The 25,845-nt window shown below is 45.7% G+C and overlaps 1 protein-coding gene and 1 long non-coding RNA gene across 4 annotated transcripts in view; one reads left to right on the top strand and one right to left on the bottom strand.

Annotated features, from left to right (window-relative positions):
* The window catches only part of ppp4r4 (protein phosphatase 4, regulatory subunit 4), a 30,006-nt gene that overhangs the window by 3,677 nt on the left and 484 nt on the right, over positions 1 to 25,845 (top strand). The window contains exons 2-24 of one of the 3 annotated variants that reach the window (XM_080883471.1): positions 6,124 to 6,197; positions 11,415 to 11,517; positions 11,631 to 11,778; positions 12,207 to 12,280; positions 12,914 to 13,020; positions 13,109 to 13,216; positions 13,400 to 13,521; positions 13,619 to 13,741; positions 18,456 to 18,598; positions 18,688 to 18,807; positions 18,951 to 19,028; positions 19,170 to 19,253; positions 19,316 to 19,489; positions 19,595 to 19,700; positions 19,808 to 19,955; positions 20,036 to 20,180; positions 20,288 to 20,326; positions 20,416 to 20,487; positions 20,563 to 20,626; positions 20,700 to 20,777; positions 20,842 to 20,932; positions 24,899 to 24,960; positions 25,043 to 25,433. In XM_080883471.1, coding sequence (XP_080739597.1) covers positions 6,124 to 6,197; positions 11,415 to 11,517; positions 11,631 to 11,778; positions 12,207 to 12,280; positions 12,914 to 13,020; positions 13,109 to 13,216; positions 13,400 to 13,521; positions 13,619 to 13,741; positions 18,456 to 18,598; positions 18,688 to 18,807; positions 18,951 to 19,028; positions 19,170 to 19,253; positions 19,316 to 19,489; positions 19,595 to 19,700; positions 19,808 to 19,955; positions 20,036 to 20,180; positions 20,288 to 20,326; positions 20,416 to 20,487; positions 20,563 to 20,626; positions 20,700 to 20,777; positions 20,842 to 20,932; positions 24,899 to 24,960; positions 25,043 to 25,433 — 2,654 coding nt within the window. Of the gene's footprint in view, positions 1 to 6,123; positions 6,198 to 11,414; positions 11,518 to 11,590; positions 11,779 to 12,206; positions 12,281 to 12,913; positions 13,021 to 13,108; positions 13,217 to 13,399; positions 13,522 to 13,618; positions 13,742 to 18,455; positions 18,599 to 18,687; positions 18,808 to 18,950; positions 19,029 to 19,169; positions 19,254 to 19,315; positions 19,490 to 19,594; positions 19,701 to 19,807; positions 19,956 to 20,035; positions 20,181 to 20,287; positions 20,327 to 20,415; positions 20,488 to 20,562; positions 20,627 to 20,699; positions 20,778 to 20,841; positions 20,933 to 24,898; positions 24,961 to 25,042; positions 25,434 to 25,845 lie in introns of all 3 variants that reach the window. The other 2 variants (XM_080883470.1, XM_080883472.1) reach the window with 2 other exon arrangements.
* On the bottom strand, positions 11,686 to 18,738 carry LOC308397541. The gene is made up of 3 exons (XR_013971804.1): positions 18,637 to 18,738; positions 13,373 to 13,499; positions 11,686 to 11,759 (listed from the first exon to the last, which is right to left on the bottom strand). It is a non-coding gene; the product is annotated as an uncharacterized lncRNA (long non-coding RNA).

The following is a 25,845-nucleotide window of genomic DNA, read 5'->3' as shown; positions in this document are numbered from 1 at the left end:
TGTGGGGATTTTAACATAGATCTATTAAATCCAAGCAAACAGAAAATGACAGAGGAGTTTATTAATACAATGTATAGCTTGGGACTTTGTCCAATGATCACTAAACCCAGCAGGATCACAGCACAATCGGCAACCTTAATAGACAATATATTTACAAATGAAATAGAAAATAGATCCATAAGTGGTCTTTTAATAAATGATATCAGTGATCACCTACCTGTTTTTATAGTGTATAATAAAAATTATAGGAAGGTTACACAGGAAAATATAGTAAAATACAAACGAATGAGAACAGAAGAGTCAATAAATGCATTTAAAAATGATTTGCTCAAGCAAGAATGGGAGACGCTGTATAGGGAAAAAAATATTGATAAAGCTTATGAGATTTTTTTAGGAAAATTTAAAATGTTATATAATAGTCGTTGCCCAGTAAGGAAATATAGTAAAAAACAAAAATATGCAGAATGCCCATGGATTACAAAATGATTGCAAAATGCATGTAAGAAGAAAAATACCTTATACAGAGAATTTATAATGAACCGAAGTATAGAAGCTGAAAATAAATATAAGAAATATAAAAATAAATTAACGAGTATTTTGAGGTCATGTAAAAAGGAATACTATGAGAAATTATTGATTATGAATAAAAATAATACTAAAGGGATTTGGAAAACATTAAATACCATCATTAAAAAGGGCTCTGGACAGTCAGACTATCCTTCGTATTTCACTAATAATGATAGAAACATTAATAATATGAGCGATGTGGTAAATGATTTCAACAAATTCTTTGTAAGTGTTGGGCCAGACTTGGCTGAAACAATTCCTGATATGACAGATTCGGTAGAGAAAGAAACCAGATTCATTGATCGCAATCCTCATTCAATGTTCTTAACGGCAGTAGAAGAAAAGGAAATCATTGATATTGTTGGGAAATTACAAACAAAAAACTCTACAGACTCTGATGACATAGATATGGAAATAGTCAAAAAAGTGATAGAGGGCATTTCCAAACCCTTAACACATATCTGCAATTTGTCCATACAAACTGGTACATTCCCGACACAAATGAAAATAGCTAAAGTAACACCATTGTTCAAAAATGGAGATAAACACCAATTCACAAATTATAGGCCTGTCTCTCTACTTTCTCAATTTTCAAAAATACTGGAAAAATTTTTTATTAATAGACTCGACAAATTTATAGACAAACACAAAATAATAACGGATAGTCAGTATGGTTTCAGATCAAATAGATCAACATCATTGGCATTAATAGAATTGATCGAAAATATCACTAACAATATAGATAAAAGACAATGTATAGCTAGTATATTCATCGACCTAAAAAAAGCTTTTGATACAATTAATCATGAAATATTACTCGATAAATTGGAGTATTATGGCATTAGAGGAGTGGTGTTAGAGTGGGTAAAGAGTTATTTGAGAGACAGGAAGCAATTTGTGAAAATTGGGGAACATCAATCAGAGTGTATGGACATTGTTTGTGGAGTGCTGCAGGGGTCAGTATTGGGACCAAAGCTGTTTATCCTCTATATCAACGATATATGTAGAACATCAGATATATTACAGTTTATTCTATTTGCAGATGATACAAATATTTTTTGTGCTGGAGAGAACTTACAGCAGCTTTTGGAAATTGTCACACAAGAAATGATTAAACTGAAAACATGGTTTGATAGAAATAAGTTATCATTAAATTTGGAAAAAACGACATTTATGTTATTCGGAAATTATAAAAAAGATGCCGAAGCAAAGTTATTAGTAAATAATGTCAAATTTCTGGGTGTGATAATAGATAACAAAATCTGCTGGAAACCTAATATAAAGTATTTACAAGCTAAACTGTCAAGAAGTGTCTCCATACTGAGTAAAGTTAAATATTGTTTGCCTTCCAAATCACTCCGGGTACTTTACTGTTCACTTATATTGCCATATTTGGAATACTGTGCGGAAATTTGGGGAAACACATATAAAACTTCACTTCAACCAATATGTAAAATTTAAAAAAAAGCAATCAGGATGATTAGTAAAGCTGGATATAGAGACCATACTAACACCATGTTTTTGAAATTAAAAATATTGAAGTTTATGGATCTTATAAAATACAAAACGGCAAAAATTATGTATAAAGCTAGATACAATATGTTACCAGGAAATATACAGAGGATGTTCTATGACAGAGAAGGAGACTATGAACTAAGCGGTAAGTTGAATCTGAAGATCCTTAAAGCACGGTCAAATGTTAAAACTTTTTGCGTAACTATTTATGGAGTAAAACTGTGGAATAGCTTTACTGCAGAATTACAGCAATGCTCAGGAATTGGCAAGTTCATAAAACAAACAAACAAAAAAGGCAGCGGCTGCATTACTGCAGCTGCAGCCCCAATCCGTCTGTTGATCTCCGGCTCCCTTCTCCCATCACTCGCAAACAAGACCCCGAGATACTTGAACTCCTCCACTTGGGGCAACATATTCCAGCATATAAAATAAAATAATGTTTTGTGTTAACACTCGCTCTTTCAAATAGATTCAAGTAAAACACAGCAAAAAATAAATAAAATCAAAGATTCAGTGGCACTAAGTCCTGTTGCTCTTAAATGCATTTTCACCCATTTAGCAGGAGTGGGGCCGATGGAGGTTTGTCAGTGTCGTGTCAGTGGGAGGATTTAGAGATTTCTCAGTGAATTTCACACTCCCGTGGCGGCTTGCTAGGTGCTTGAGATTTGAAGTTAAATTTTTCGCTGTCGAAAGAAGTTTTCTTCCCACGCAGAGTGTACAGCGGACGCTAATGTTTTTGTCACTTTTTACGGACTAAAACTTAAAGTAATTTCAGTACATCCACCCTTTAAACGCTGCATGGTTGTACTCTCTCCCACACTCCATATTATCCATTGTTGATCGACACACGTCTGTTGCTGCCACGTGCACCGCACGTGCTTACATCATTGTCATGAGACACTCTCACAAACAAAATCACAACACTTTAGTAACACAGTAACGCAGCATGCTTACGGGAAGGTAACAGTTATATAATTACTTTTTTGCAATGCTAATCCCTTACATTTCTCGTTACTTGAAAAAGTAATTGGATTACAGTAACATGTTACTTGTAACGCATTACTGGCCATCTGGTCGAGAATGACCGAGCTAAAATCCTGACAGACTTCCAGATAGACAGACAAGTTGGTGATGGCTAACCAACCAGACATAGAAGTGGTGGACCCTCAAGCTGACAGGACGAGATGGGAACTTTAAAAAAAACAAAAAAAAACAAAATTCCCCTCTCACCCCTGCAGTCGGTCTATCCTCCAATCTCGGGTCCTCTACCAGAGGCCTGGGAGATTGAGGGTCCTGCGCAGTATCTTAGCTGTTACTAGCACTGCGCTCTTCTGGAAAGAGATCTCAAATGTTGTTCCTGGGATCTCTGGAGCCACTTGTCTAGCTTGGGAGTCACTACACCTAGTGCTCTGATTACCGCTTGGACCACTGTTACCTTCACCCTCCACATCTTCTTGAGCTCTTCGCTGAACCCTTGGTACTTCTCCAGCTTCTCAAGTTTGGAAAGCTGGTATTCATGTGAAGAGTGATGTCACCCCACACTTCTTCCGTCCACGTTCTGTCCCCTTTGCATATGTTGCCCTCAGTGAAGAGGAACAGAAGCTACCTCTAGAAGTCAAAGTTGTAAAAAACACTATGCAAACTGATAAATAGAACCTCAGCTCTTCACAAGTTTCAGCTTGGTCCAGAACTTGCACACCTCCTTGGGTATCAGGTACTGTATGGCCAAACTGCACTGGTGGAGCTCCCCTGATGGCAGACCAAAACCTAATGAAGAAGGGCCTGTGGTTACAGATCTGAAGAAGGTCTGATTGCAGTAAAATGGTTCGACAACAAATGTGTCAACCCTCTAAACAATGCCTGTGGGTTCATGCCTCTTTCATCTGTCAAAAGGTGGAGCAAAAACTCCAACGCAAAGATCACCATTGCATGCCCATCACTCATCCTTACATATAATTAGCATATGGGAGGAACTGAGTTTTCTGATATGCTATTACACCTGTATAAGACAAGTTATAAGTTATAAGTTACAAGTTAAGGAGATGGCATATTCTGCTGTTCGGATACATCGTTGACTTGAATTCCTGGTCTACACGAGTTCCTGTGCCCTACAGAACCAGAAACCAATGGCTCTCAAAAGGTTCCACCTGGCTGTGTCTGAACCAAGTCAACAAACCAGATTTGCACTGTTTTTGTTTTATTTTTATTTTTTGCAAAGCAAAAATGATTTTGCACAGTAGCATTCAATCAGAAATGGCCTGAATGTGAGTGTTTTGCACTTTTTCATAGTTGCAGATTTAAAAAATATATATTTTGTTTTTTGATATAATACTTTCCTTTGATGGAATGAAAACCAGCAATGTTTGCTGGCATGCTACTTGAAATAATCTGTATCCAATGCCCGGGATAGTTTTTGTTATTAATTTAATTATAATTTGGCACTTTATTTGATTTTTCTTCAACTGTAAATTCTACTGTACTTGTGTTTGCATGACAAATACGTAAACCATTAAGTGGCATCTCAACCATTTAGTAGAGGTCCAGATAATCTTCCACAGCACACCTAATCATTTCTCACGCCACACCTATGTGCCACAGCACAGTGGTTGGGAAACACTGATCTATACAGTTATACATAAACAAGATCCTGAGATACTTGAACTCATCCCTGACCCGGAGTGGGCACTCCATTGTTTTTTCCAGCTGACAATCATAGGGTCAGAGTTGGAGTTGCTGTTTCTCATTCTTTATGGCTTGCTCTAAGCACAGGTGGGGTCTTTTTGTGTTGTTTTGTTTTTTAGTTGTAGTTACCACAGGTATTAATACCCAGGTCCTTAAAAGGCTCTGGCTATGATCTTTGACAAAGGTCTGACAGAGGTCTGATTAGCTTTAGTCTGTGTGGCAGGCAATATCACAGACTTATCATTAACTTCTCACATCTTGTCATGTTATCATATGATGACAACAAACATTTTAATGCAAAATGTGTACTTTACAGAGAAATAATTTTACTGTATTAGTACTTACTGTGCTAACATGCAGTTAACGTTATTTATTGTTACTACCCTGTGGGACCTTTGTAGTAATAGTTATTCTATGGCATGAATCATATTTTTTCAGAGAAAAAATATTTCGCCCTACTTTATGGGAGCTTGGGCCCCCTTGTTTAGTCAAATAAATCAGACCCCCACATCTCTGCAACAGAAATTTATTGTGCATACAAGCACCTTTCAAACAGCTTCTTCCACTGGGCCATTCAGACTGTTAACAAATACTACCCCTTCCTCCCTCACATATATATAGCCCTTAACTGACCTCTGAATTCCTAACTGTTGCTCAGACCTGATTCTGGGATCCTCTCGTACTCATAATCACTCTCACCGAGGCAGTGACCTTAAGACCCTAATTCTCCAATCAAATTCTTTCCTCCCATAAACTGCTCTTGTGCTCGTTTCCTGCAAGTTTGCGCATGGTCATTTTAATGCATTATTTTTTTGCTTTTACATCCTATCACTCAATGTTCTCAAAAAATGATCCCAATCCATGTCCAAACACAACTGTTTCCAATGTGCTGCAACTGCATGAAAACAAGGTGATCATTATAATGATCACCTTGTTTGGTGTTTTCCCCACTCCAAAAATTCTGGTGTTTTTTGAGTGGGGAAATGCCTCAAAAACTAAAACAAGCAGTCCCAAGGAACAGAATTTAGAAGAATTTAGAAGTCAGTCAGTCTAAGCTCAACCTCAAGACAAACATTTTCCTGGAGTCACAGAAAGCTTAATTCACATTTGCATATCCACCACAGAGGTTGCCAGGAAAGACCACCAGAGACTGCAGACACAAAGATCTTACAAAGACTATGCTTCATAAGCTGAATGCAGTTTTAGAGATTTTTAATGTCATATTTACCTCTGATGGTCTCATATATGATTAGGGTCTGTGTTGGGTCAACTGTCATTAAAGCTCACCTAAGGACAGCACAATCATATCAAACAGGTAACTCTGATCAGCTGACTTTGTATTTTTGTTTTTCCCATCAGACTGCAGAAGAGATTGATCAGCTGACTGTGGATGAAGACCTAAATGACATTGAGAGAGCTGTCTACCTCCTCAGGTGAGTCTCAGCAAAGGTTAATGCGCAGGTCAACAGCACTTCAAACTGAAACCCCACCTAGTGCCCCAGGTTTGTCAGACAGCTCCAGGTGCAGATCTGTTCATTCCTGTGGGGAAATGAAGAAACTGGAGCAGAGTTCAAGCTGAGACTATAACCATAATCCTTTTTAACCTGCCACAGAGTTTCTTTTTCTCTAAGTTAAATAGGTTACAATGAGACTAAAATAAGTTCAGCTATGTTTACAGTAAAGAACAAATACAAAAGCTTTTGTAGTTATGTGGATTTCTGGATGCCTTGGGTGGAGCTGAAAGCATTGTCCTCCACCCGTCCTCCTTTGCTGTGACCCAGTAAACTGTGGAGCTAATTGAACAATGGAAGTAATCAGCAGTCCAATCCCAGAGGGTTTAAATTAGTTCACTGAACTCATTCATAAACAGGACTTGAGCCTACAGGACTCCGACTGGAGTCTGGAGCAGATCTGAACCCATAAACCTGCCCTGTTCAGGTCGTCTTCGTTTGTTTGCTTGTTATTTTTTAAATCAACAATATTTTTTATTATTCTCAAATAAATATTAAGTAAAGAAACAGAAGCAAAACAACAAAAATATATTTTTTTAAAAACGAGACACAAACAAGCCTCATGAGATCACAAGTAATATGTTCGTAGTGCTTGCCTTCACTGCTCACTTTAAGTAATTCCCCCCCCCCCCCGTCCCGTTTGGTTCTTTTGCCATCAGAATTATTGTCTAAAGGCAAAGAAAGATGCCCAATGGATTTACTTTATCAAATGGACCATCCCGGCCTTGGTCTATTTGATTCACCTTTGCTTTTATTGTGTGGAGGTAAACACAGACGACACGAGAGCTCTCGATTAACACTGCTCATTTATTACTCATCACCACACAACTGAATACTTTCCCCTCCAAAACACAGCAACAACACTTCCTGAGAACTGGGTGTGAGTGGAGCCCTTCCAGTGGTCCACCACACATACCCCCCCCCCCCCCCCCCCGAACACCCAGTAGGGTCATCCCCTAGTCCAGAACCCTTGCTTTAATTAAACGTCCAGAACGGCTGAGACAGCACATAGGGAGCGAAGCACGGGGGTGGGCTCTCGGGCAAGAATTCCCCAGGGACCCGGAGGGGCTGACCGAGGACAAGTTCAGCCGAGGAAGCCCTGAGATCTTCTTTAACCGCGCAGCGCAACCCCAGTAAAACCCATGGAAGGTGGTCAACCCAGTTGCCATCTGTGAGAGAAGCGGCCTTAAGCGACCGGTGGAAACGTTCGCATATCCCGTTGGCCTGTGGGTGGTACGCAGTGGTTTGGTGGACCTTGACCCCCAGGCCGTCAGCCATGGCAGACCAACGAACTGGGGGCCCCTGTCTGAGGTGATGTCGGCGGGGGAACGAAACGCGAAACCCACGTTGACAAAAATGCCTTGGCCACTGCTGCTGCTGTAGTAGACGCCAGAGGCACTTGGTTGTGCAGTCCACTACAGTTAAAAGGTGCGTGAAACCTTGTGACTGCAGCAGAGGACCAACCAGATCCACATGCACATGATCAAAACGCCTCCCTGGAACGCGGAAGGATTCGAGGGGCGCCTATGTGCCTATGGATCTTAGCACGTTGGCATGGGATGCACGCGGCTGCCCAGTCTTTCACCGATTTACGAAGGCCCGGCCAAACGAACCTAGAGCTGACCAGCTTGACCGAGGCCCGGACGCCTGGATGAGAGAGGGTGTGTACGGAGTCGAAAATGCAACGACGCCACGAAAGGGGAACTACAGGGCGTGGACGGCTGGTGGAAACATCACAAAACAGGCTAGGCCCACCGTTCCACACGGGTCTGTCCTCCAGTACAAGGCCCGTTTGCGCAGACCGAAGGGCAAGGACGTCCGGGTCGGCCTGTTGGTCAGCGGCCATAGCCTCAATGTCTATGCCAACATAAACGGGAGAAACCAGCACGCGGGATAGACAGTCAGCCACGCAGTTGGACTTACTAGCCACGTGCTGAATGTCAGTTGTGAACTCGGAAATGGCTGCCAACTGGCGCTGCTGGCGCCCGCTCCACGGATCAGAGACCTTGGACATCGCGAATGTCAAGGGTTTATGATCAACGTACACGGTGAAGCTCCGACCCTTGAGAAAAAACGAAAATGCCGCGTTGCGAGGTGCAGGGCCAGCAACTCCTTGTCAAAAACGCTATATTTGCGCTCACTGTTTCTAAGTGTGCGACTAAAAAAAGCGAGCAGTGGCCAGGCACCGGAGACCCGCTGTTCTAACACTGCGCCCACCGCCACGTCCGACACGTCGGAGGTCAACGCAATCTCCGCCGACGGAAACGGGTGGGCCAGCAGGGCGGCGTTTGCCAGCGCGGCCTTGGCCCCAGAAAATGCCTGGATGCGTTCAGTGAGCCAATCAATTGGGTCCTTACCTGTTTTACCTTACCTTTTTCAAGGCAGCATAGAGAGGCTGCAGCAGGTGCGCAGCTCTGCGGTTGTACAAATTGACCATCCCCAAGTACTCCTGCAGCGCTTTAACGGACGCGGGACGCGGAAAAGCCGAAACGGCCCGGACCTTGTCTGGCAACGGAACCACACCATCAGCGGAAATGCGGTGGCCCAAGAAATCCAGAACCGGCAAGCCAAACTGGCACTTGGAGAAGTTGACGATCAGGCCGTGTGCCGCCAAGCGCTGGAAAACCTGATGCAGATGGGACGCGTGCTGACTCTCAGAACAGCTGGCCACCAATATATCGTCAAGGTACACGAAGTCGAAAGGCAGCCCGCGCAAGACAGAGTCCATCAACCGCTGAAGTCAATTTTAGAAAAAATCGAGGCACCTCGATTTTTTTCTAAAATTGACTTGGTGCGGGGGTATCACCGGGTTCCCGTGCGCACCGAAGACGTCCCCAAAACTGCCGTTATTACCCCTTTCGGCCTGTTTGAATTTTTCGCGCATACCATTCGGCCTGAAAGGCGCCGCCCAGACTGTCTTGCGCGGGCTGCCTTTCGTCTTCGTGTACCTTGACGATACGAGGTGGCCGGAAAAATCCTGGATGTGGGGAATGGGGTAACGGTCTGTAACATTATTCAAACGGCGAAAATCCCCACACGGCCGCCACCGACCGTCTGACTTGGGCACCATGTGTAGCGGAGAAGCCCAGGCACTATTCGACAGCTGCACTATGCCGAGGCGCTCCATTGCGGCAAACTCTTCCCGAGCGACGGAGAGTTTCGCAGGGTCGAGGCGGCGCGCGCGTGCGAACACCGGGGTACCGACCGTCGGAATATAATGTTCAACCCTGTGCTTCGTTGCCGTGTTCGAGAAATTAGGAACAGTCAGTGAAGGGAACTCCAAGAGCAAACGCTGAAAAACATTCCCTGAAGTCACAAAATTAGCCCGATTCAGGGGCTCGATGGTGCGAGTGAAACGGGGTATTGAAGAAAAAGACAGGGCATCAATTAAGCGTCTGTTAGTGACATCGACCAGCAGTCCGTGGGCACAAAGAAAATCGGCGCCCAAAATAGGTACAGAGCTAGTGGCAACAACAAAGGTCCATTGGAAATCCTGCCCATGAAAACAAACAGTCACGAACCTTTCCCTGAACGTTGCGATGGGAGAGCCATTAGCTGCAATAAGCTGCAGTCCGCAGCCTGCTGCTAAACTGTCGCCTCCGGACGGGGGAAGGAGGCTCTTCTTGGGAGCCGGAGTCCACTAGGAAACGTCTCCCAGAGCGCGAGTCTTCTATGAAGAGCAGTTTTTCTTTGTCGCTAGCGGTGGCGGCCGCTACAGCGCGCTGGCGGGGCCCGTGTCCCAGGGTCAGAAAAGCACAAGGCAGCAGAGAGCAGCGCGCTCCGGCGCCAAAACGCTGATGGTAGAAACAGAGGTCCCGTCCGTGGTGTTGCTGTGCCGCGATCTTTGCCGTCAGCGAAGGATCGGATACGTCGGGGCAGGTCAACGGGGAAGTGGAAGGCGCCGCCGGTGAGGCTGGAACTAGGTCGTGATCGTGGAAAGTGCGGGTAGCCAGGAGAATATGATCCGCGTCCTCAGCCAGTGAGCGATAATCCTTTGTGCCCAGAAGCGGAGAGTTGGCGAGGCCGGCTCTCACGGCAGCCGGCAGCTGTTGGAGGAAGATGTGGGCGAAGAGGAATCCCCCGTCGTCCGGTCCGAGAAAGGATAGCATGTGCTCCATCAGTTCGAGAGCCGTACCGCCACCCAGGCCTGAGAGGCAGAGGAGCTTCTCGGCTCGCTCTGCGTTGGAGAGGGCATTGCGCCGAAGAAGCAACTCCTTAAGGGCGGCATACTTCCCTCGGGTGGGTGGGTGGGAATAGAGTCAACGCACGACGGGTGGCTAGTGGGTTGAGAGAGGCCACCACATGGTGATATCAGCCGAGATGCCACGAAGAGCAAACTGAGCCTCCACGTGCACGAACCACGACGGGGGATCGTGAAGCCAAAAGTCTGGCAGCTTGAGCGCCACAGCAAATGCAGCTGCAGCCGTAGGCAGAGGGCTGGCGGCTGCTGATGCATCCAGAGCGGAGTCGGTGCCACCATCGGACTGCACCATGTTCGAGTCAGGGGTTACCATTGTGGAGGTAAACACAGATGACACGAGAGCTCTCGATTAACACTGCTCATTTATTACTCATCACCACACAACTGAATACTTTTCCCTCCAAAACACAGCAACAACACTTCCTGAGAACTGGGTGTGAGTGGAGCCCTCCAGTGGTCCACCACAATTGTTTATTTTATTCTATTTTCACTTGCTACACATGGGACAGGGGAAAGAAAAGGGAGAAAGAAAGAGAGGTAGGGAAAGAAAAACAGCAGGGAAGAGGAACGGTGATAAAGGGCAAAAAAACAAAAACCAACAAAACAAACAGACAAAAAATACATATATCAATCACCTAGATCACATGTTGAGAAAGAAAAAAGAGAAAACAAGCAAAAAAAAGAGAGCAATATAATAAACAATATAATAAACAACATCAAATAAAGAGCAGTAGTTTGTTGTGTTTCAGCAGTAGTAACAGCAGTAGAAGATGAAACTGAACAGTGCAAAGCAGCTACCATAGACCAATCCACACCTTTCTGACCTGGAAACATTCTGACTACTCATTCTATCTCCCCTCTTTCCTCCCCTCTCTCTTCCCTCCGTCTCCCCTTCTATGTCAACTCTGCATCCCCGCTGTCTCCCCTCGGCTCTTCAGTGTTGGTCAGGAGGTGCAGAGGGTCAGTGTCATCAGTAACCTCTCGAGTCTCGTCCGACAGAATCCAGCTGAAACATTTCGTAGAGTGGTACCAAAAGTTCGGGTAAGTTACCTCTGTCACACTGTACTTCAAGGACATCAGAGTATGGCCACAAAATGACAGGTGCAATGTACAGGTGTGTCTTACAGGTAACCTGTCCTGTCTGTGTGACCCAGGAGGTTCTGAACGGAGCTGGAGCTGAAATCCAGCTGGCTGCAGCGGCGTCATTTTTAACCATCCTTCAAGATGACATCATACTGATCCACACCCACACTTACTCCATCCTAAAGATTGTCTTGTTGCACCTGAACCACAGAGACACAGGTAAAAACCTGAACTTCAGACGTGACAACAAGAAAAAAAGAAACCCTGGTTTGCTGGGCTCCTTTCATTGATAACAGTTTCAAATGTGTCCAGGTCCTTTCTCCCTGTAGAGATCTGTAGGTCCTGATGAGAAGGTGTGTGGTTGCGATTTTTGTGTAAGTGCTATAATTGTGGTGTTATTCTTTGATGGACCTTTCCAGTCTACGGTGTACGTATGACAGCTGGGATAAGCTCTAACCTCACACCCCAAAGACAATATTCAATAAAAGCAACTTTTGCTTGCTCCAGATTTTAAGAATATTCCATGGCTTATAAATAATGACATCATTTTTATACTGCCAACATACAGGTATAAAACATCTGTATATCTGACATTCTGACATCAAAGTTGCCTTGTTTGTTACTGATTTTGCCATCTTCATTGACAGTGGTGAGCAACGCCTGGCTGGAAACTCTGCTATTAGCTATCAACGCTCTGCCCAAAGAAACCATCAAACAAGAGGTCAGTTAATGCTGGCTAATCAGTTAATCCAAAATGCTGCAGTAAGAGTACTTACAAGGACTAAAAAGAGAGAGCATATTTCTCCTATTTTGGCTTCCCTTCATTAGCTCCCTGTTAAATCCAGAAATTAAAATCCTGCTCCTCACATACAACGTCTTAAACAATCAGGCCCCATCTTATCTTTTGGGGCAGGGATAGCTCAGTAGGTAAAGTGGTCGCCCCATGATCGGAAGGTCGGCGGTTCGAATCCACTTAACGGCTACCCTGAGGTACCCCTGAGCAAGGTACCGTCCCTACACACTGCTCCCCGGGCACCTGCTTAGTGGGCTGCCCACTGCTTCACTGAGTGAATGGGTCAAATGCAGAGAAAAACAAGTAATTTCCCCATGGGGATCAATAAAGTATCCATTATTATTATTATTATCTTAATGACTTTATAGTACCATATTACCCCATTATAGCACTTCGCTCTCGCACTGCAGGCTTACTTGTTGTTCATACAATATTTAAAAGTAGAATAGGAGGGAGACAGACACTATCTCTACTTTTAAGATTAGGCTTAATTGCAAAAGAATTGACTTGAACTGATTATTTACCAGATTTATATGGTCAATGAAATGCGTGTCTCCACAGGTGCTGAACCCCCTACTACATCAGTCTCAGCTGTCTCACGCTCCTCAGGCTCGGCTGGCTAGCTGTCGCATTTTAGGAAAAGTTGCCTGCAAATTTGATTCCTACATGTGAGCTGCAGCAAGTAGTACTCTGTAGTATTATAATACAAAGAGTTCTCTCATTTGGTCTAATACTAACTCTGTTTCTGTGCATCAGTGTAAAGAAGGAGCTGCTGCCTTTGGCTCGTTCTTTATGTCAGGACCCGGAATTTGAAGTCCGAGCCTGTATGTGCCGTCAGCTGGAGAGCATTGCGAGAGCCACTGGGTAATTGCAAGCAAATACTGAATAAACAATCATTGGGTAAAACACAACACTGACCAATCAAAAGCCCTGCACCGACCAGATGAAATCTCACCACTAACCAACCACTAGCCAGACAGTAACCAAGCAACCAAAAATCAAACAAAACCCAACACCTACCAAACATATGTGCTGTTTTTCTTTCAGGGTGGATGACACCAGGACAGAGCTTCTTCCTGATCTAGTGGAACTTGCTGGAGATGAGGACAGCAGTGTCCGCCTTGCTGCCTTTGACACAATCATCAACCTAATGGAGATGATGGACAGCGGTAAGTCAGATTTCATGCGGTATGCATAGGTGGCCCAGTATTTTAGTCTATTCAGTGTGTATTTGTAAACAGCTGGTTTAAAAATTCTTCTTCTCAGATGACCAACTCCACGTTGTCATTCCTTTGGTGATGGCGGTGTGTGAGGCCTCGCTGCAGGAGGATGAAGCAATTATGGCATCTTTGTCATTCCGGTTTGGGAAGCTCTGCAATGAATTGGCAGGTAGGACCAGTAGAAACAAAAGTCATTTGTTTAAATTAATTTTTTTTGGTGTCCACATATATGGACATCACATTTTGGGTTATTTAGACCAAAATACTCAATTTTGCTCTACAAGGGCCTGATATCCACTTACGAGGACATTATACTGCTACTGTTCTATGGAAATTTTAAATGAATATCCTCATATGTGGCTCTCATTTTTCTTAGAAACAAAAATTAGGTAAAAAAAAAAAATCTGGTAATTCTTTGTTTTTACATTCATCAAGTCCCAATCAACCTAAATATCAAAGAGAAATTAAAAACGCATGCGGTGGAAGAGTTTGGGTCTTAGGAGGTTAAGACATATCAGGTGAAAGGCTGCAAATAGCAGCAAGTCTGGGAGTTCAGTGAGCTCTACACTTCTAAAGTTACCCGGTGTCACAGGCTGGGTCTCTGACCCAGCGCTCTGAGTTCATGTTTGTATTTGTCTCATTTTGTTATGTGATTTAGTTTGTGTTATTTCCTATCTGCCTTTAGTTTAGGCAGTTATTGTTCCTGGGTTTTCTATGTTTTGGGGTTTTGTATTTATTCATCACATATTAGGTCTGTTAAGTTGTGTTGTCATGTTTTAGTATTTCCTGTTTTATTCTGACAATGTCATGTGTTCTTTGTTTATTGTATTTAGCTTTCCTCTCCTGGTCCTGTCATTAGGTTTATGTCTGTCAGCTGTTTTCCCCCATGTGTCGCCACTTCCCCTGATCACCTCATGTCTGTATTTAAGTCTTTTGTTTTCTTCATGCCATTGTCAGGTCGTCTGCTCATCCATGTCTCATCTCCAGGTACCCATGTCAGTTCACTATGGTTAAGGTTTTTCATGTTTTGTTATTAGTTCACCCAGTTTAGGTTATTGTTTAGTTTTCACCGATGCCCTATTATTTTGTACCCTCGTTGCTAACCTCAATAAACGGCTTGTTTTGTTAATCCACACCACGTTTTGGTCTGCGTTTGAGTCCTCCTCTGCAACACATACGGTCTGCCCCAGCCAGACCGTGACAGTACGACCTGACCACTATGGACTCAGCAGACCGCGAGCTTTACGAGCGTCGGGAGGCAGCCTTCGCCCAGCTGGAGGAGGAGCTCCGCTGGAAGCCGTGGCGTACCCCCGACTACGAGCGCATTTTCCACGGGACTCGGCTAGCTCTCGGAGGTCCCAAGAGCTGCCGAAAGTCCCCGCCTGTTGCGCTGCCTGCATCTAAGCCTCGCTCGCTTCAGGTGGGAGTCCTCCGTGTGGCTTCAGGCGCTCACGCTCCAGCCTCGGTGTCACCATTCTGTGCACCAGGGGCTCAGTCGCTCGCTCCGCCAGCTTCCGCAGGAAGCGGCGCGCACGCCGCCATAAACCGGACATCGCTGAGCAGCTCACGGTGGTGAGTGAAAATGACTTTTATTCTCACGTCCCGTCTGACATTAACAACAATCGGCTCACTTCCGATCCATGGGGAATTTCCCTTATGGATGACGACGTGGACTGGGAGGATCCGTTTTGTTTTACTCCCTCTACGCAGGGAGGGATGAAAGACAATTCCCGCTCGCTTAAGTCTGCACATGCGGTTAAAGGAAAAACTGTTAACACTTCTACCAGGTCTACAACACTCAGTTCAGGTTTTGTTAAGTCTGGTTCAATCATCCCCAAGTCAGCTCACTCTAAGACCGTTAACCCAAGGACTGCTAATACTAAGACTGCTAAACATGAAGTGGACGGCGGATTCATTTTTGCTAGGTCTGTTTTTGTCGACCCAATACATATTAACCCTAAGCCTGCCGTTTCTAAGACTGTTTTTTCTGAGCCTGCTCCTTTGCCTGTTCGTGTTTCTGCTGCCAGGGCAGCTCGGGCCCAGCGTACCCCTGCACCCGTACCAGTTCCTCGGGTGAGGGAGTCTGAGGCCCAGCTGGTCCCTGCTCTGGTTTCCAGGCCAGCTGAGGCTCTGTCCGTTTCTGCACCCGTACCAGCTCCTCGGGTGGGAAGGGCAGTTGCCCAGCCGTTGCCGGTGCCTGTCCCGGCTTCCGGGGTGAGGGGGGCTGTGAACCAGTCCACCCCTGCACCCATGCCGGTCCCCAGGGTGAGGTCAGCCAGGATACAGCCCGTCTCCGCACCCGTACCTACTCCTCGGGTGGGAGTGGCTAGTGTCCAGCAGGTGCCTGCACCCGTTCCTGTTTCTACTGAAGGCTCAGGAGAATTCAGTCCGCAACCAACACCACCATCACTACTGCATGCTTTTCAGTCTATAGCTCAGTCATTAGCTCTGTTAGCAGCCCAGTCAATAGTTCATTTTCCTGTGTTTCCGTTAGCTCAGCCCTTAGCCCACTGTGCAGCTCAGCCAGCTCCCCATTGTTCAGCTCAGTCATTCGCTCCATCACCTGCTCAGCCTTCTGTCCAGCCGGTGGTCTCTACACCTGCTGGTCATGCTTCGTCTGCTGGAGGTTCAGGTGAATCCAGCCAGCTTCATGCTTCGTCTGCTGGGGGTTCAGGAGAATCCAGCCAGCTTCATGCTTCGTTTGCTGGAGGTTCAGGAGAACCCAGCCAGCTTCATGCTTCATTTGCTGGAGGTTCAGGAGAACCCAGCCAGCTTCATGCTTCGTCTGCTGGAGGTTCAGGAGAACCCGGCCAGCTTCATGTTTTGTCTGCTGAAGGTTCAGGAGAACCCAGCCAGCTTCAAGTTTCGTCTGCTGGGGGTTCGGGTGAACCCAGCCGGCTTCAAGTTTTGTCTGCTGGAGGGCCCGAGGAGCCCATCCAGCCTCATGCCTCGTCAGCTGGAGGGCCCAAGGAGCCCATCCAGCCTCATGCCACGTCAGCTGGAGGGCCCGAGGAGCCCGTCCAGCCTCATGCCTCGTCAGCTGGGGGTTCAGGAGAACCGCACCAGCCTCATGCCACGTCAGCTGGGGGTTCAGGAGAACCGCACCAGCCTCAAGCCACGTCAGCTGGAGGGCCCGAGGAGCCCGTCCAGCCTCAAGCCACGTCAGCTGGAGGGCCCGAGGAGCCCGTCCAGCCTCAAGCCACGTCAGCTGGAGGGCCCGAGGAGCCCGTCCAGCCTCAAGCCACGTCAGCTGGGGGGCCCGAGGAGCCCGTCCAGCCACCTTCAGATTCTGCTTCTGTTTCGCCTGCTGCAGCTCCAGCCTGTGCTTCGCCTGCTGCAGCTCCAGCCTGTGCTTCGCCTGCTGCGGCTTCATCAGAGCCTTCGTCTTCGCCTGGTGCGGCTTCGTCAGAGTCTTCATCTACGCCTGGTCCGGCTTCGTCAGAGTCTTCATCTACGCCTGGTCCGGCTTCGGCCTCTGCTCCTGCTTCTGCCTCACCTGGTCCGGCCTCAGCTTCTGCCTCGCCTGGTTCGGCCTCATCCGAGTCTTCCTCGGCTTCTGCTTCAGCGTCGCCTGGTCCTACGGCTGTTATGCCGCCGCCCAAGCCTCGCTCTGCACCTGGGAATCTTCGGCCACCTGCTGGACGTCACCGCCGTCGAGGTCGGCCACCTGAACTGTTTCTACGCCGTTGCCGTCCACACGGTCGGCCACCTGAACTGTTTCTACGCCGTTGCCGTCCGCACGGTCGGCCCCCTGAACGGTTTCCATGTCGCCACCATTGCCGTCCGCACGGACGGCCCCCGGAACTGTTCGACCATGGACTTCTGTGCCGTCGGCCTCCGGGCCGGCCCCCTGATCACATGAACTATGATTTTCTGGACCGTCACCCTCCGGGTCGGCCCCCTGAGGAGTCATGAACTGTTCCCTGTGCTCCTGTGATTTTGATGGACATTTTGGTTTTTTTGGCCTTGTTTCTGGCCCTCCGTCCTGGACCCCCACCGCCCGCCCTTGGTGGGTTGTTTTTGGTTTTGTTTTTCGAGGTTTTGGGCGTCTGGAATCCGCCCTTGAGGGGGGGGCTCTGTCACAGGCTGGGTCTCTGACCCAGCGCTCTGAGTTCATGTTTGTATTTGTCTCATTTTGTTATGTGATTTAGTTTGTGTTATTTCCTATCTGCCTTTAGTTTAGGCAGTTATTGTTCCTGGGTTTTCTATGTTTTGGGGTTTTGTATTTATTCATCACATATTAGGTCTGTTAAGTTGTGTTGTCATGTTTTAGTATTTCCTGTTTTATTCTGACAATGTCATGTGTTCTTTGTTTATTGTATTTAGCTTTCCTCTCCTGGTCCTGTCATTAGGTTTATGTCTGTCAGCTGTTTTCCCCCATGTGTCGCCACTTCCCCTGATCACCTCATGTCTGTATTTAAGCCTTTTGTTTTCTTCATGCCATTGTCAGGTCGTCTGCTCATCCATGTCTCATCTCCAGGTACCCATGTCAGTTCACTATGGTTAAGGTTTTTCATGTTTTGTTATTAGTTCACCCAGTTTAGGTTATTGTTTAGTTTTCACCGATGCCCTATTATTTTGTACCCTCGTTGCTAACCTCAATAAACGGCTTGTTTTGTTAATCCACACCACGTTTTGGTCTGCGTTTGAGTCCTCCTCTGCAACACATACGGTCTGCCCCAGCCAGACCGTGACACCCGGTGTGAAAGCCTTGCCCCTATAGAACACCAGCACTGCAGAATATCTGAACACTGCCTGCTGAGGGACAGGAACCTGGAAGGAGTGCTTGAAAAGAGCAGTCTGTTGTGATCCACAGAAGTGATCTGAAACACTCTGTTTTAGATCACTTCTGTGGATCATACTGTTTGATGATCGTGTTTCAGGCTCACTGTTAGATGAGCAGAAGAGTCATTTACTGCAGACATTTAAGGAGATGTGTACCACTGGACTGCAGACTGATGGAAACCAGACTGATAGCAACAACGAATCCACGCTTATCCGCTGCAACTGCTGCTACAACCTGCCGGTACACATGTGCACACAAACCCACAGACAAACACTCACAGTTCGTCAGCTCTTTAGGTGGTGGGGTCACTTCCTCTTCTCTCCATGCAGGCTATGGTGGTTTTTGCAGACACAGCTCATTTCCTATCGGAGCTGTACCCTTCTTTCTCTAGTCTTTGTAGTGACCCAGAGGTCTGTGTCCGGCGCAGCGCAGCAGCCAGTTTCCACCAGGTGAGATCCAGGCCTGATTCCAGATGGTCTATCCTCAGGGATTGGGCCTTTTGGCTGAGAAAGAAAGACATAAATGATCAAATAAAATTGCTAAATGATTGCCTCACTCTGATTGACTGCTTCCTTTCCCACCTTGCTGTCAGGTGGTCAAGTTGCTTGGTTCAAAAGTCCAGCTGGTCCACAAAGAACTTCTGTGTCTGCTTCAGGATGATGCACTGGAGGTGAGCGGCAATGCCCACTATCACTGTTTCATCAATCAGGATTTAGGGCCAAATGCCAATAACTTTCTGTGATGTCACAGTTTAGAAAATCATACATCAGGTTTTATTTGAATAAAGTGTTATGTTGGATTTTCTCTTGAGGTGCTGGATGCTCTGATGACTCATGTAGAAGAAACTTTGGAGGCAGTTCTGTCACGAGGAGAGAACCAGACGTTGGACAATAAGGTGAGAAAATAAAAATTTTCATTTTCACTTTAGTTTATCTCTCATTGCTTCCTTTAATCAAGTTCCCAGATCTGATGGCAGGACTACTGTTAGCTGAACAGAAGATTGGACGTTCCTTACGTTGGCGGCTTCACGAGAAGCTGCTACAACGTTATAGCTGCCTGGCAAGACTGCTTCCTGGAGAGCTGCTACACCAGAGCTTCTCACCTCGCATCTTCATTATCCTCACCACCAATGTGAGCACTGCCACATGCCACACCACGTCACAGCATGCTACATACAATATCCCATAGTATCCCACAGGTGAACCTGTGACAATAACACTGCTGTTTTGGTTGCAGAAAGTGTTGCCGGTACAGAAGGCGGCAGCTCGCACATTCTGCACATTCCTGCGCTACAACCGCAAACAGGAGCAGCGTCAGGAGATGATGGGGCGACTCATACAAGGTCAGAACATTTCTGGTTCTTCTGGCACTTTTACTCTGATATTTGAACAGCAGAACATCAATAGGAATGCAGCTAACATGTAAATGCTGACAATCTGATAATCTCAGATCTGGCTCAGGGACGCAGCTACTGGCATCGTCTGAGGTTCCTAGATGTTTGTGAAACTGCCACAGAGATTTTCTCCAGAAAATACTTCAACAAACATTTCCTGATTCCAGCACTGGAGCTAGTCCATGACCCAGTTGCCAATGTCAGGTACATCATACTCATTTCGTCCAATGAGACATTGGCAAATCTGTCCGACATCCTACTAAACACACCTTTCTGGCTCTCAGGTACAAGCTGTGCCAGTTGCTGCCCAGGTTGCGTTCTTCGCTTCGTCTGCCAGCTGACAAACAGCTGCTACAGAAACTTGACTTCTGCGTCCAGAAGCTGCTTTGCAAAGAGAAAGACAAAGATGTGGTGGCCATGATTCGCAAGGTAACGCCTACCAGAGTCCAGACTATTCCAGATATTCAGGTCTGCAGACTTCAGATTCTGACTGTGTTGTTGATGAAGGTGATCAATGTTTCCATCGTCTTTTCCAGACAGTCTTGGAACTGGACAAACTAGACCTCTCAGAACCTGTAAGAAGTTGCTTTAACATGGAGCTGAAATGAGAATACAGGTTTACTACTGACCTCTAACCTCCTTCATGTCTTGTGTCTGTGGACAGTTTCATAAGAGGCAGGAGAGGGACTTGTTGGACCAGAAGAAGGAGAAGGAGGAGACGCTGTTGCTGGAGATGGTGAGTCTGAGACCTGCTACTAGACTACAGCCTGAGCTGCCTTGCTTTGTTATAAAAATGTCTTTGTGTTGTCAGGAACAGCTGGAGAGGCAGCAGAATGAAGGAAAACTGAACTCTGACAAACACCCGGAGAGAAAAAGTGAGCTGGGGGGGGCAGTCTCAGCAGAAATTTAGACCTGCAGTTCAGTCTGTAAACCATGTTTCTTTGACAGGAAGAGACAGCAAGACCAGTCTATCTGCCACCAAGTCCATGTCTGTGTCCTCATCTGCAGGCGCCTCATCCTCCTATGGTGAGACGATGATGATGATGTTAATGATGGTGATGACGGTGATGATGATCTCCTCTCTGTGCAGGTAAAGAGATGAGAAAGGCAAAGCTGTCACGGAGTCGGTCCCTCACCAGTCAGCCGACAACATCTAAACCTGTGACCTCAGACAGATCTCTGTAAGAACATCAACTTCCTCCACCCTCACCCTTAATTACATACATGTAAACCTTCTGCAGCACAGAAAAAATGTGTGTCTCTGTATTAACAAGGCTGATACAAAGGTCATTCTGAGTCTAGCCTGAGGTTTGAATTCTGCTATACAAAGATCTCATCTGTGACCAACTGTGAATATTATATATAATATTGACAAAGTAAAGACCATTAATACAAAATAAGACCACATGTAAAATAACATTTATTACAGTAAAAAAAAGATCATGCTAATAATGCCTCGTTGGCTGCATGTCGCAAAATGAACTGGTTGCCATTCTTCTGAAGTTTCTTTACAATTGTCCACTTTTTTAGTTAAAGCTTTTACCCAGCACATTGCACGCTCCTGCTTCCTACTTGCTTACCGGTAGCTTATACCCACTCTCACACACGAGCAGTGCAATAATTGTTTAGGCAAGCTTGACCTTCAAAATAAAATCAGCACCATTTCAACTAAATGAAAAAAAAAGTAACAGATTCCACTTGCAATTACAGCTATGACATTGACAAAAAATTATATAAACATTATCCTTATGGCAACAGATACACAATGGATGGCATTACCTTGGCCTCCAGTAACACTGTGAGGACCTTGGAGTTATTTTTAACCAGGATATGTCCTTCAATTTACATATTAAACAAATATTTAGGACTGCTTTCTTCCATTTGTGTAATATTTCTAAAATTTGAAATATTTACTTACTTCAAGGCTGGACTACTGTAATTCATTATTATCAGGATGTCCTAAAAATTCCATGAAAAGCCTTCAGTTAATCCAAATGCAAGAGTACTGATAGGGACTAGAAAGAGAGAGCATATTTCTCCTGTATTGGCTTCCCTTCACTGGCTTCCAGAATCAAGCTTAAAATCCTTACTTAACACATAAAAGTCTTGAATAATCATGCTCCATCTTATCTTAAAGACCCAATACCATCCATCCATCCATCTTCATCCGCTTTATCCGAGGCCGGGTCACGGGGGCAGCAGCCTAAGCAGAGAGGCCCAGACCTCCCTCTCCCCAGCCACCTCCTCCAGCTTATCCGGGGGAACACCAAGGCGTTCCCAGGCCAGCCGAGAGATATAATCTCTCCAGCATGTCCTGGGTCTGCCCCGGGGCCTCCTCCCGGTGGGACATGCCCAGAACACCTCACCCAAGAGGCGCCCAGGAGGCATCCTTGTCGAATGCCCGAACCACCTCAGCTGGCTCCTTTCGATGTGGAGCAGCAGCTGCTCTACTCTGAACCCCTCCCGGATGGCCGAACTTCTCATCCTATTTCTAAGGGAGGCCATCCACCCTTCGGAGGAAGCTCACTTCTGCCGCTTGTATTCGCGATCTTGTTCTTTCGGTTACAGCTCGTGGCCATAGGTGAGGGTAGGGACGTAGATCGACCGGTAAATTGAGAGCTTCGCATTTACACTCAGCTCCCTCTTCACCACGACGGGCGGGTGCAGTGTCCGCATCACTGCAGCCGCAGCCCCAATCCCAATTCCTTCCACCGCCTGACAAATTTCTCAGTCGATGTCAGCAGCGCTCCGCCAGCACTATACACAGTGCAGGTAGAGCACCGCTTTCCCCTCCTGAGACGCCTGACGGTTTGCCAGAATCTCTTCAAGGCAGTCCGAAAGTCTTTTTCCATGGCCTCTCCGAACTCCTCCCACACCCGAGTTTTTGCTTCAGCCACTGCCCGTGCCGCATTCCGCTTGGCCTGTCGATACCTTCACCTCTGGTGTCCACCATTTGGTTCGGGGATCACCACCACAGCAGTCACCAACCACCTTGCGGCCGCAGCTCAATGCAGCAGCTTCGGCAATGGAGACGCTGAACATGGTCCATTCGGACTCAATGTCCCCAGTCTCCCTTGGAATGCTGTTGAAGCTCTGCCGGAGGTGTGCGTTGAAGATCTCGCGGACCCGATACCTTCTTATCTAAATGATATTCAACAGGTACCTTATCAGGGGTAGCAGTAGGCACCATCTCAGTATCCTGTGTGTAATGTCAGGGTCCCTGCTTCATACAATCCTGATCAAACGTTTAAAACCACTTGAAAAATGGCAAAAACTCATATTATGTATGGCTGGAGCTTAACAAGGTTCCATGTAGAGCTTCAACATGCAACAAGAAGAAATGGGAGTGAGACAAAACAATTTTTTGAGCATTAAATTTATTGAGAACAATGCTTAAACTGAAATGGGCTGTTTTACAGCTGATCAAAAGTTTAGGACCACATGCCTTTAAAAGGCCAAAAATGTGGATTCATTGTCATTTTCTGTCAGGAGGTCACACTGTCATGACATTCTGATGGCAAAGGCAAAGAAACTTTCCCTTTTTGAACGTGGTCATGTTGTTGAACTGCATAAGCAGGGTCTCTTGCTGCTCGCCATCACTGCTGAGGTGGGATGCAGTAAGACGGTCATTTGGAATTTCTTAAATGATCCTGAGATTTATGGAGCAGAAGAGTCAAGTGGAAAATCCAAATAAATTTCACTAGCACTGAGCTGGAGGATCCAATTGGCTGTCCGTCAAGACACTGGAAGATCCTTGACCCAAATTAAGGTGTTACTGGTGCCGACTGCAGCCCCATAATCATCAGATGACATCTGAGACTAATGGGCTTCAAAAACAAAAAATGTCTTCAAAGGCCTCGTCTCCTTGAACGCTACAGAACTGACCATTTGGACTTTGCAAGAGAGCACCAAACATGGGACATTGAAAGGTGGAAGAAAGTTTTATTCTCTGATGAGAAAAAATTTAACCTTGATGGTCCTGATGGTGTCCAACATTACTGGCATGACAAGCAGATCTCACCTGCGATGTTTTCTACATGCCACAGTGGAGGGGGCGCCATAATGGTCTGGGGTGCTTTTTCCTTCAGTGGAACAATGGAGCTTCAGGAGGTGCAGGAGCGTCAAACGGCCATTGGCTATGTCCAGATGTTGCAGAGAGCATCCTTCATGACTGAGAACACTCGTCTGTGTACTAACAATCGGTATTTTTCAACAAGACAATGCTATAGTACACAATGTCCACAGGACAAGGTACTTCTTCCAGTAAAATAACATCTATCATGTGTGTTCCCCTGATCTAAATCCAATTGAGAACCTTTCAGGACGGATGGTAAGGGTACTTAACAAAAATGGAAAACAGTTCCAGACAGTAGATGCCCTTCATGTGGCCGTCTTCACCACTTGGAGAATGGTCCCAGACACCTCATGGAAACTCTTGCATCAAGCATGCCGCAACGAATACGAATATTTGAAATGAACAGCAATAACGGTGAAGCTACTCATTACTGAGTTCATGTTTGGAATTTGATTTCTGTTTTGGGGGGTTTACGGGGTTCTTTGCAGGTGTGGTCTTAAACTTTTGATCAGCTGTAACAGCCTGTTTCAGTTTAGGCGTTGTTTTCAATAAATTGCATGTTCAAAGAATGTTTTGTCTCACTCCCATTTCTTCTTGTTGCATGTTAAAGCTCTACTTAGAACCTTGTTAAGATCCAACAATGCAAAATGCGATTTTATGCCATTTTTAAGTGGTCTTAAACTTTTGATTTGGACTGTATTTTCATTAATTTGGACTGTAAAGACTTATAATTCTATGGCACTGATTAATCCACAGATGAACATGTATCTTGTTAGCGTGTTTGTGTGTGTTGGAAATTATTTTTTAGGTTGGTTTGTATAAAATTAGCTCTTTTAATTAGAAACTTTTTTTTTAACTCTAAACAAGCTCTGAGAAAGACCTTACTCCACACTTTGCTAGCTAGCACACCCAGCTTCACATTTTCAAAACAGTAATGTTTATGTATCTTCTGTAAAGACACCAAAATCCAACCTGACTCTGATGCATCCATCGGTTTGAGAATGGGTGTGTGTTGGCGTCAGGTTCCAGAAGTCCATTATATTCTAGTTGATTTATCAATTGTGTGTTTCAGGAAGGTCAAAGAGCTGAGCAGTGGATCTGCATCTGGGAAGGCCTCCATGTTGACCAGTAAAGGTAGCTTACTGACACTCAGGCCTGATCGACTTCAAAGTCAGTCTCTATATGAGTGTCTTTACTGTTTTCATGTCTCTTACAGATGACTCTTTAAGGACAGCTCACTTCAGCATGGGAGCCAAGTCTGCCTCCTCCATGCCAGTCCTGATCCGTAGCAACACCACTAGTCTCCTGGACAGGGCCAGTACGCTGGACCAGAGAGACCACAGGACCAGTAATCTAGAGCAGAGAGACCACAGGCCTAATACACTTGACTACAGGACAGTTAACATGGATCACAGGAACAATATAATGGATCACAGAACCAGTACATTGGACCAGAGAGACCACAGAACCAGTACCTTGGATCAGCGAGACCACAGGACCAGTACTCTAGAGCAGAGAGACCACAGGACCAGTACCTTGGATCAGCGCAGTAAAACAATGGATCGGGGGTGCGGCATGAAGGAAGGCCAGTCCAGGAAGCTATCCATGTAAGTTCTTTGTTCTAGCATAAACCTGGGTCCTGTTCCACAACATGGAATTAGAAAAAGTGAGTTCAGGTGCTTTGGGACCAAACAGTTTTGAGGATCATTGAGGATAACTTTCAGAGAGCTCTGTTAATGTAAGGACAGTTAATGTAAGGGCAAATTTCTACTGATGTTTAAATCTTTGCAAATATTAAACAATGGTTTAAACTTCGGTGACTGTCCAAAGTTTTCAGTAGTCAATCTATTAGAGGACAGAAACAGCCATCTGTGGACACCACAGAATTACCATGAGATAAGAACCACATCGTAAACTGTTTGATCCACAGTTTATTTTTTATCTACACTTTATTATCTTTTCCCATTACACTCCTGTTTAAAGTTTAAACATAAATCCTTCACCATGATCCAGAATTCA

Source organism: Rhamphochromis sp. 'chilingali' (genome assembly GCF_963969265.1).
Source record: "Rhamphochromis sp. 'chilingali' genome assembly, chromosome: 5".
NCBI classification, from domain to species: Eukaryota; Metazoa; Chordata; class Actinopteri; order Cichliformes; family Cichlidae; genus Rhamphochromis; species Rhamphochromis sp. 'chilingali'.
This window is presented reverse-complemented; position numbering and strand designations above follow the sequence as displayed.